The sequence below is a fragment of the Drosophila takahashii genome, chromosome X, assembly GCF_030179915.1.
Source record: "Drosophila takahashii strain IR98-3 E-12201 chromosome X, DtakHiC1v2, whole genome shotgun sequence".
Lineage (NCBI taxonomy): Eukaryota > Metazoa > Arthropoda > Insecta > Diptera > Drosophilidae > Drosophila > Drosophila takahashii.
The window spans coordinates 15,865,943-15,876,829 of NC_091683.1; the positions used below are offsets into that span (position 1 = coordinate 15,865,943).

The following is a 10,887-nucleotide window of genomic DNA, read 5'->3' on the forward strand; positions in this document are numbered from 1 at the left end:
ACAAAATAAAATAAAATACCTAATATTATAAAGAAAAAACATAATTTAAAGAATATTAATTTTTTAATAGCTATATGTTGATTATAATTATTTAAGTGGTTCCAACCAACTTCCCGTTTATCTCAAAAATCAAACAGTTCTCTTCATTTACATATAAACGTACATTTATTTTACTCGTATATTTAGCATACAGTCCAGAATGCGACGCACACTCAATTGTTAAAATATTAAAATTAGGCATTGCGAAAAAAAAGGTGTGTTAAACTTAATTGATAATGGGTTTTGTGGAGATGCGGGCGCCTAAAGGGGGATTCAAATTGAAGGGGGCGGAGTTCCAAGAGGGGGCGGCGGTTGGAGTGGAGCTATGTTACAACACAGGGATCGATGCATATATGTATAAGTTAGGGACTACAACTAGGATCTTCTGCATTCTCAGTCCGCCTCGTGCTTCTCCGCCTCTGGATGCTTGCCAGGCGCCGTTGGTGCGGCCGCAGCTCCTCCGCCAGCAGCTGCAGCTGCTGCTGCCTCTCCAGCCGACGGTGGCTGTGGTGGTGGTGGTGCTCCTGGTCCTGGTGCACCGGGCGTGGGATATACTGCTGCTGCAGCTGCTCCTCCTCCTCCTCCTGCTCCTGCTCCTGCTCCTCCTCCATTCGGCTCGTGCAGGTGACCCTGACCCGGACCCGGTGGTGGCTGCTGTGCCGGCGGATTGCCTCCATGCTCGGGCGCATAGGGATTGCCATTATGCTGCTGCGGCTGCGGCGGCGGCGGACGCGGCGACATGTAATGCGAGCCGGGCGGCGGCCCGTAGGACTGCTGGTACGGCGAGAAGGGCGCGTAGTAGGGCTGCGGCGTGGGATGTCCTCCGTACTGCGGCTGGTAGTACTGCGGCCGGGCGGGTCCACCGGGCGGACCGGGCGGCGGTCCATGCGGTGGCGGTGGTCCGCCATAGTTGGCATAGCCCGTGTGCGGTGGCGGCGGCGGCGGCAGTCCCGGCATTCCCGGCGGCGGCTGGTGCGGCCCCAGATGCGGCGGCATGAGGGAGTGGCCCGGTGGCGGATGGCCGGGATGCGGATGTGGCATCTGTGGCATGCCTGGCGGCGGAGCTGGCACCTGCTGCTGCACCGGCGGTGGCGTTGGTATCGTCGTCGTTGTTGTCGCCGTCGTCGGAGGAGCTGCTGCCACGGGAGCTGCTGCTTCGGGCGGCGGCGTGGTCACCTTGGCACTTGCCTTGGCGGGCTCCGCCTTCGCCGGCGGCGGCTCCACGAGCGTCGACTGCGGCGGCAGGGCAGCGGCCATCTCCAGCTTCTCCGGCTTGATGGGCGGCGGCGGCACCGAGGGCTTCGGCGGCGGCTCAATGTCCATGGGCTCCGGGTCCGTTTTGCTGGCCGTCTCATGGACATGCACCGCCGGAGGTGCCGGCGGCGGAGTGGGTGTGGGTGTGGCTGGCTTCACAGCTGGCGTCTCCTTGGGCGGCGGCACTGCAGCCGGAGGCACTGGCGCCTCCTGCGGGCCAGCGGGCGTGGCACTGGGCGTTGGCGGCTTCACCGCTGGCTCCTCGCTCCGCGTCACAGGAGCAGCGGCGGCGGGGGGAGCAGCCGGAGCAGCTGCAGCCGCAGCAGTTGGCTCATCCAGCCGCTGGCGATCGCGCTTGATGTCCTCGTACATGCGATGCACCATCTTCTGGAAGGTGTCCTCGTCCACGGCCGGCTTGCAGTGCCGCTTGAGCTCCTCCTGGAAGGCCTCGCTCGACTCGACCATGCGCTGCTTCTTCGCCTCGAACTTCTCCTCCATCTGCTGCAGCTCGGCCTCCAGCTTGGTTTGATGCATCGTCAGCGAGCTGACCTGCCGCTTGAGCACCTGCATACGCGTGGTGGTCACCACGGAGCGCACATCGGGCACCACGGCCTCCGAGAAGATCTCGTTGATCAGGCGATGGTTGCGCAGGTAGCGGGCATAGGCCATGTGCTTGGCCGTATAGCCCTCGTCCTGGTCGTCCTCGTCCTCCGCCGGCTGGATGTCGATGCGCCGCTCGTGCTGCGACTTGCTGCCGCCGCCGCGCGACGGCGTCTCGTGCATATCGACGTCGGTCTTCACCTTGCTCTTGGCGGACATGTAGGCCTGGTAGGCGGGCGTCTGGTGGTAGGCCTTCAGCGATTTCTCGTACTCCAGCTTCTCAGCCTCGTACTCATCGATGAATTCCGTTTTCTCCTCCTCGGCCAGCAGCTTCCACATGGCCCCGATCTTCTTGCCCAGCTCCCAGAGCTTCAGCTCGGGATGCTGCGCCTTCACGCCATCCCAGACGCGCTTGGAGTAGCGCATATACGGCAGGATGGGCTTCTCCGGCGGCTTTGGTGGCTTCGGCAGACGCGATTCGTTCTGGTTCTTGCTGCTCGACGACTTGGTGACCTTTTGGGGCGTGAACGCCGGATTGCCGTAGTTGCTGTGCGTGAAGATGGGCGTCTGGTCCTTGTTGCGATCGCCACCGCCGCCGCCGCCGGAGGAGCGCGACCGGCTACCGCCTCCTCCGCCGCCGCTGCCACCGCTGCCGCCGCCTCCTCCGACGACCGCCGAACCCGGTCCCTGGCCGCCCACGGCTATCTGCTTGTAGTTGCTCGGCAGGGCCATCTTTTTTGCCTTTTTCCTGGTGGTCTGGTCAAGTGAGCGTGGATTTTACAGCAAATAAAGACAACAATTTTCTGGCTTTCAGGCGGACGCCATTTTCTGTCGGCGTTGCTGCTATCGATAGTCGATAGTCGATATTTGGCCGTCAGCGATTTCTAGTATTTTTAGTATTTAATGGCAAGAAGAAGAGCTGGCGGTGGGGATAAAGAAGTGAGAGAACAGAAGCAGAGCGCCAAGTACAAGTTCGTTCGCAATGCGATTTTAAGGCAACTGAAAAGCGAAATGGATTGCGCCGCGTTCCCCATGCATCCCAAGATGGACGAGCAGCTGGCCCGGGCATTCGCCGCCAACGAGGAGGAGGAGGAGAGGCATATCCAGAAAGTGCAGAACGCCTTCCTCTACTACAAGTGAGTGTGTTGCTGTTGTTGTTGTTGTGGCTCCCCCAATTTCATTGCTTCACATGCTGAATGACCGACCGGCTAACGGTGAATGGAGGCGGCACAGCGGGGGGCGGGGCCGAGCGGTGCGGGAGCGGCAACATGTGCAGACTAGTTGCCGACTAACTCCCGTTCATTTTCGTGCCTGTGCGTGCATGTCAGTGCTGGCGGTGCGGGAGTATTCACGCTAGTTGGCTATTTCAAGCTAGATTTTGTTTTTATAAAAAAAAAATTTTTTTTAAATCCATAGATATGAAAATAAATTATTGCACTGCATTATTAATAATTTTTTTAAATCATTTCTCACTCCATTAAATGTTTTTTTTTAATGCCAAGTGTTAAAAAAAATTTGTATTTTCAATATTTATTTTGAAAACCCCACATCTCTGTTGACAAGCGTGCTTGTTGGCCCTAAGTGGCATTGTCTGATAATGGAAATTAATTAATTTCTCCCACACCAAACAGGCCATATGCGTGTCAGCGGCTAAAGCGCTCCGTGGATTACCTGAACAGCCTGTCTGCGGAGGATCAAATAATGCTGGCCAAGTACCGGGGGCATTTGGAGTGTGTGCGCACGTGCATCGATCGCAACCAGGCGGTCATCCGGGAGATTTTGCGGGAGCGCGTGCTCTATCCGTCGGAGGAAACGGACGTAAATCCCTCGGCGGACCGGTGGGAGTTCGACGAGCCGCCGCCAAATGTGAGGCACGGCGATATGGACCAGGTAAACCACCCAAACCCAAGGAGCACTCCTTCATCCCTACCCAAAAAAACCTATCCACAAATCATTTTATATTTCTATTATACTTTGCATAGTATTTTCTAACTCCTTTCTATTTTTCAGTTTCTTAATTTCACAATTATTTGTAAGATTTCATTAATATTTTTTTATTCCTTACTTAATTTACCTACAGTAAAACACATGATTTTGTATTAAAAGAAATTAATTTGTAGATTTTGTTTGTAAATTTGTAACAGTTTGAGTTCTTAAAATTAACCTATCCACAAATCATTTTATATTTCTATTATATTTTGCATAGTATTTTGTAACTTATTTCTATTTTTCAGTTTCTTAATTTCACAATTATTTGTAAGATTTCATTAACATTTTTTTTTATTCCTTACTTAATTTAACTTCAATTTTATTTTAGTAAAACACATGATTTTGCATTAAAAAGAAATTAATTTGTAAATTCTAACAGTTTTAGTTCCTAAAATTAGTTTCTCTTTAAATCTTAAGCTTTAAAAAATATAAACACAAATATTAACCATACGTAGATGCTTGTACATCCCACATTATATGCAAAATTCTTTAGTTCTTCCTCTTTTTATCTATTGGCCTCCATCATATTCCTTTTCTTTGTGTGTTTCTCTTCCATATCCGCACCTCGTATCTCGCACCCGCTCTAATCCAACTCGCAGAATGATATTCCATTCGATGAAGCTGACGTAGAACCTCTGAAAATTTTAAAGGCCCAGTCGACGCTGAAGTTGATTGCGCGCGACTGGAGCACCGATGGCGCCCTGGAGCGGGAGCAGTCCTACAAGCCGATCATCGACAGCATTGTGGAGTACTACAAGCCCAGCGATTAGTGAGTAAATCCCTTTCCCCCTTTTAATCCGATTGACCTAGTGACTTACAACTCTCTCTATCCACAGCGAGCTGAAGGAGATCAAGATCCTGGTGCCGGGAGCTGGACTGGGAAGGCTCACCTACGAACTGGCCTGCCTGGGATACTCCTGCGAGGGCAACGAGTTCTCCTACTTCATGCTGATCGCCTCCAACTTTGTCCTCAACCTGTGAGTAGGATCTGAAAAGGTTAACTGCCTGGAAAGCTGGCCTAACTAACTCTTAACTCTTTCGACGCAGCTGCGACTACGAGAACAAGTATGTGCTGTACCCGTGGGTGCACCAGTATGTCAACAACCTGAGGCGCGAGGACCAGGTGACCGCCGTGCGCTTTCCCGACGTCTGCCCGCTGAAGAATCCGCCCAAGGGCCACTTTGAGATCGCCGCTGGGGACTTTCTGGAGGTCTACAAGACGCCCAACTCGTACAACTGCGTGGCCACGTGCTTCTTCATTGATTGCGCCAATAATGTGATTGACTTTATACGCACCATTTACAAGTGAGCTCTCGAGGAGATCATCATTTATCAACTATGCTAATACCTTTTGCCTTGCAGAATTCTCGTACCCGGCGGCATTTGGGTGAATCTCGGACCGCTGCTGTACCACTACAGCGATGTGAGCGGACAGAACAGCATTGAGCCGACGTTCGAGGACCTGTGCATCATCATGGAGAGCGTGGGCTTCGTGATCGAGAAGTCGCGCACCGGCATACGCACGAAGTACGCCCAGAATCCGTCGTCGATGAAGCAGAGCGAGTACCAGAGCCTCTTCTGGGTTTGCCGCAAGCCCGATCCGTTTGAGGAGCAGCGGGGCAAGCGCAAGGCCTCCCGGGAGCCACACGATCTCATTGTGCGCGAGGACAGCGAGGCGGAGGAGGAGGAGGAGCAGCAGAAGGAACCGGCAGAGCAGCAGCAGCATGAGACTGAGATGGAGGCCCAGCCAACGTGATAGCCATTGAATCCAAAAACAAACATCAGCACCCAAAAACCCTCAATTCAAACCCACCTACAAATGCCATCACCACTACCTTAAATCACAGGCAAGACAGGGAATTTCTCTTTACCGCTACGCTTTATACACATTTCGAGTTGCTAGATTTTCAATTTGTTCAAATCTACAAATTTTTGGAAAAGCGATAGCATCGAAATAGGCCAAACAAATGTACCAAAACAAATTTTTAGATCGTGCAAATTCAAAAATGTGAGCGTTTCGAAATAGGCCAATCAAATATACCAAAACAAAAGGATTAAGTATAAATAACTAATGTTTATTTGTTCATTTACAGTGGCCTTAGTTTACAAATTTACCAATTTGCCAACTCAAAAGCTGTATTATTGATCGATTCGATTTGATAGAAACAAAGAACAAAGCACCAATGTTGAATGCTAAACGTTGAATTTCAACGGAAAACTTATTCCCTTTGGAGAGTCTTTTATTTAATGATGGATATGTATGATATATCTGCAAAACAATGTGTATATCAGTCATACAAGTGTTAACTTTGAACAACTCGTTCGAAAATGGACTCGTTTCGACCCCCAACGCCGCTGTCTGTTTCTGTACAAATGTTTAGTAAAACGAGAGGCCAGCGCATTGATATTGGAACTTTAATCACTAGAAGTCCTCCGAATCGCAGATCATCCTTGGATCAGCTCTCTGCGCCTGCGGAGAAGGTGCGCCAGTTGTCCGCCCGCCACTGGCATCGCGTGTCCAGGTGGCGCAGCTTGATCTCCGCATAGATCTTCTCGAAGTGCGGCGCTCCCTTGCGGGCGCTCTCGGCGAGGATCTCGAACCAGATGGCCTCGCTCAGTTCGGTGCTGGTGTGGCACATGGAGATGCGAGTGGCGCCCAGCACGCGCTCGCGAAATTGACGCACTAGCTCGCCCAGGCCGGGATGGAAGGCGGTGGCTCCGTTGCCGCTCACCTCGGGCAGCAGGAAGGTGTTTAGTGAGCGCGCCTCGCCTTTGCCCCGGTAAATGGGCAGTCCGGTGGCTCCGTACAGATACGCCAGCTTCCTGTCCAGCCGCTCGCGCTGCTGCGGCTCAAAGTCCAGCCGCTGGGCGCGATTGCGCACGAACAGCACCTGCGGCAGATGATCACGCACATAGCCCTTGCAGGGAAAAGTCGGACGCAGGCGCAAAGCGGCGTTCAACAGACGCAGCTGCTCCACGGCCAGGCCGTCGATGGCCAGGATGAGCACATGGCACACGCTCAGCAGCTGCGCCATGGCGGCGAGGGAGTGCAGGTCCTGGTGATCCGGCTCCTTGCCCACCGGCAGCAGAGGCGGCGTGTCCAGGAGGATGTGACGCTCGCGCGTGATGAAGAACTGCAGCGTTTCGGTGCGCGGACGCATTTTACTATTATTATTATTGTTCGGCTTCGCCTTGTGCCGCGTGGCAAAGATGCACTCATCCGCCTCGGGAGAGAGCAGATGCTGGTAGTAGTCGTAGTCCAGGGGCCGCTCCGTGGCCAAAAGATTGAGCAGCGTGCTCTTCCCCGAGCACTGGCCACCCAGAACGCCGATGACGGTGAAGTCCGTGTTGGTTTTGTGGAACAGCTTGCGGGCATTGGCATTGAAGATCCCGTTGGCCACGATCAGCGGCGTGGGGCGGTTCATCCGCGGCGGCTGCAGCTCCTGGAGGGGATTGGGTGGAGCGGTGGTGGTTCCTTTTTCCCGGCCATTCGAAGCCGAGCTAACCAATGCCGCGCAAACGGAGCCGGAGGGCAGGGTGGCTGGGAGGGGAGCGCCTCCGGATGATACGCCTCCTGCTCCTCCTGCTCCTCCTATTCCTGTTATGCCCATCGGACATCGCACCTCGCTCGTCCGATTGATGATGATCGTCTTGATGGCCGCCGGGGCATCGGGATAGCAGCCGGGAGTCGCCTCCGTCTCCTTGTCCTTCTCCTTGTCCCGCTCCGCCTCCCGATCTCTGTCCCTCTCCCTCTCCCTGTCCCTGTCCCACTCCCTGTCCCGGTCGCGATCCTTCTTCAGCAGAATCTTCGGCTGCACCATGCGGGCGTCCTCGCGACGGGCAATGGTCACCGGCGCCAGGAGGCCGGCGGAGGAGTCATCGCGCTTCTTGTTGCGGAAACGGCGACGGGGTTCGGCCATTCGGTGGCCGGTTATTTGTATCTTGGAACCTGGAACCCCTTTCCTTGGATTTGAACACGTTTGTGATTTGAACACACTGGGCGATACATAAACAGCTGTGCTGTTGCCATGGAAATTCTAGCTGGAAAAAAGCTAAAATAGCTCAAAGCGTAAAAAATGTCTAGAATATAGAACAGAATTAATTCACATTCTACAAACATTTATAAAATAATAAATGATATATATAGTATATTTTAGTGCTGTAGTTTTGCCAAAAATTGGTCCCAAATCAGAATTTGTGTTTTTGGGCAAAAACCGGTTTTTTTTTTGTGGTTTTTTCGCTGTAACTTGGCCAAAAATGCTCGTACACCAAAAATGCATACTGTTTTGAACAGCTAACAAAACAATAAATAAATCCATGACACTTTCCGGGTGATCTTGAAAAAATAAAATTTTCGCAAATTTTCAATTTTTTTATACATCATGATTTTTTACGAAAAATGGAAAAAAAAATAAAATGTCAAGGTTTAAAAGCCAATCGATTGGAAATCTAACAACGAGTTCAGAAAGGTATGACAATCCACATTTGGATCAATATTTCCATTGTTATGGTCAAAAAACGAATTATTTTTTTGTAAAAAATTGGGATCTGGGTTTTTGGTAAAAATTTGAATTTTTGTATGTTTGTTTTTTTGCTGTAACTTGGCCAAAAATGGTCGTACACCAAAAATACGTACTGTTCTGAACAGATAACAAAAAATAAATAAATGAATGACACGGGTGTTCTTGGAAAAATAAAATTTGGGCCCATTTTCAATTTTTTTATACGATTTTTTACAAACAATTGCAAAAAAAGTAAAATAAAATAAAATTTAATATTGATAGCGGTTTTCAGCGATACTTTTTCCATAGTTAGATTTAGCTCTAAACAAGCTAAGCTGTCAGCGCAAAAACGCACTTAGCCAACACTGCCTCCAATCGTGGACGACCGGACTGTTTTTATTTTGTTTATTTATTGCTTTGACCAGGATAAGGAATGCCGATTGTGGTCGTCACCGGTCTGCCGGCCAGCGGGAAGTCCACCCGGGCCCGCCAGCTGCGGGATCACTTCGTGGAGCGCGGGAGGAAGGTGCATTTGATCAGCGAGAACGAGGCGGTGCCGAAGGCGCTCTTTGGCAAGAATTCGCATGCCGCGGATTCGCAGAAGGAGAAGGTGGTGCGCAGCGATCTCAAGTCGGAGGCCTCGCGACACCTCAACAAGGAGGATGTGGTCATCCTGGACGCGGGCAACTACATCAAGGGTATAGGCTCACTGAGATTCAAGCCGCTATTAAGTTCCTAATCCCTACAAATCGTACGTTTCAGGCTATCGCTACGAACTGTACTGCATGACCAAGGCGTCCAGGACGACGCAGTGCACGCTGTTCTGCTGCATTCCCCAGGAGCAGGCGTGGCGCTTCAATGGCCAGCGAACGGCGCCGGATGAGCTGGTGGCGGACAACTCGGATGTGGCCTACAGCCGCGAGACCTTCGATGCCCTGTGCATGCGCTACGAGGAGCCGCAGAGCAACAACCGCTGGGACAGCCCCCTGGTGGTCGCCCTGCCCGAGGACACGCTCGATGTGGAGGCCATCTACAAGGCCCTCTACGAGACGCAGCCCCTGCCGCCCAACCAGAGCACCCAGAATGTCTGTAATTGTTCTACATATGTACATATGCATAGCTAACTAAAACTCTGGTTTTTGCAGCCACCGCTGGGGGCCACCAACTATCTGTTCGAACTGGACAACATCATGCAGGCGATCATCAAGGAGATCCTTGGAGCGGTCAAGATCAAGGCCTTCGGCCAGCTGCGCATCCCCGGCAGCAGTTGTCCCGTCAAGGTGGCCACCTCGATGAGCGCCCTCCAGCTGAACCGCCTGCGCCAGAAGTTCATCACGAGCACGTGCCGCGCCAGCCAGACGGCGCCCACTCCGCTGGAGCAGGTGCCCTCGCTGTTCGTCCAGTTCATCAATGCCAACACCATCGGCTGCTAAATAATAGTATACAAAACTGTATAAAAAAGTTAAAGGTTATAAGAAAAAGAACTAAAAAATATATAGCTTGAATAATAACACTTTGTAATTGTCCATATTTTCATTGATGTTTGTCGGATTTGGTTGATTTAGAATAAAGGATTTGTTTTATTTTGCTATTAACTTTTTATCTATAAGTTATAATATATAGCTTGAATAATAACACTTTGTAATTGTCCATATTTTCATTGATGTTTGTCGGATTTATTTGATTTAGAATAAAGGATTTGTTTTATTTTGCTATTAACTTCTTTTCTATAAGCTATGTTTTTAAATGCCGAGCTAAAAGATGCTTTTAGTTTGTATAGGAACATGTCAGCATTTTCTTAAATTTCGAATTATTCACCAATATTTATTTATATATTGAAAAACTTAGTTCTTTATTTACAAAAAAAAACAAAAAGATTTAATGATTATGAAATTTGGTGAGAGTGTTATGTCACATTTATGAACATCAAGCCATGAAGCCAAAGTTCTTATCTCTGGAAATTGTATTATTTATAAAAAAATAACTTTAATGTTTACCCCTAAAACCAAATATACATATTTTTAAATTGTTAATATTTTTTTAGTTAATGTTGTTTCATAATTGGCAGCGCCAAGAAATATACAAAAAAATCATTGCAATTTTTTTTAACACTGGTTTAGAAAATAAATACTTTTAAAATTTTAAAAAATTTTCCCAACTGCCCTATAAAAGTAGTTGACTTTAAATTTAACAGTCGCTTTGGCAAAAACAACAGAGGCAACGAACTTTTCTCTTACGAAAGAGAAGAGCGCGAGCCGTCGGCGAGAGAGGGGCCCGCTCCCGGCGGCGCTCTTAGGGCGCTCTCTTCTACCGCCGCGCTGCAGCGCCGTTTTACATTCAACGTCGACGTTCGCAGCGAGTTAGTCGCGCGCCCGGAAAGCAAACGCTTCGCAGACCAAACGACATTTCCGTTGTTGGTTTGGTTCCACAAAAATTACAATATCGAAATACAAGAAATAACTTTTTTTTTACGTTTTTTGTTGCCTCGCCAGAGATTTTTTTT

The 10,887-nt window shown here is 50.0% G+C and overlaps 4 protein-coding genes across 5 annotated transcripts; 2 read left to right on the forward strand and 2 right to left on the reverse strand.

Moving 5' to 3' along the window:
• Positions 1-137: 137 nt before the first annotated feature.
• Positions 138-2,752, reverse strand: Bap111 (Brahma associated protein 111kD). The gene has a single exon (XM_017140783.3). The coding sequence runs from the start codon at positions 2,623-2,625 to the stop codon at positions 433-435; it is 2,193 nt and encodes a 730-aa protein (XP_016996272.2). The 5' UTR covers positions 2,626-2,752; the 3' UTR covers positions 138-432.
• A 28-nt stretch (positions 2,753-2,780) lies between these two features.
• Positions 2,781-6,104, forward strand: LOC108056794 (carnosine N-methyltransferase). Of its 2 annotated transcripts, none has more exons than XM_044394528.2 (6): positions 2,781-3,029; positions 3,525-3,783; positions 4,533-4,651; positions 4,719-4,859; positions 4,930-5,187; positions 5,245-6,104. In XM_044394528.2, exons 1-6 carry the CDS (start codon positions 2,797-2,799, stop codon positions 5,636-5,638), a joined length of 1,404 nt encoding a protein of 467 aa, XP_044250463.2. In that variant the 5' UTR covers positions 2,781-2,796; the 3' UTR covers positions 5,639-6,104. The 2 variants fall into 2 exon arrangements, with proteins under 2 accessions (XP_044250463.2, XP_016996270.2); XM_017140781.3 differs by having other exon boundaries at positions 2,784-3,029; positions 4,482-4,651.
• LOC108056793 (protein SMG9) lies at positions 5,937-7,896 on the reverse strand. The gene has a single exon (XM_017140780.3). It carries the CDS (start codon positions 7,800-7,802, stop codon positions 6,339-6,341), a length of 1,464 nt encoding a protein of 487 aa, XP_016996269.2. The 5' UTR covers positions 7,803-7,896; the 3' UTR covers positions 5,937-6,338.
• Positions 7,897-8,734: 838 nt separating this feature from the next.
• LOC108056761 (protein KTI12 homolog) lies at positions 8,735-9,982 on the forward strand. The gene is made up of 3 exons (XM_017140732.3): positions 8,735-9,082; positions 9,147-9,469; positions 9,530-9,982. Exons 1-3 carry the CDS (start codon positions 8,818-8,820, stop codon positions 9,815-9,817), a joined length of 876 nt encoding a protein of 291 aa, XP_016996221.2. The 5' UTR covers positions 8,735-8,817; the 3' UTR covers positions 9,818-9,982.
• The last annotated feature ends 905 nt before the right edge of the window (positions 9,983-10,887 follow it).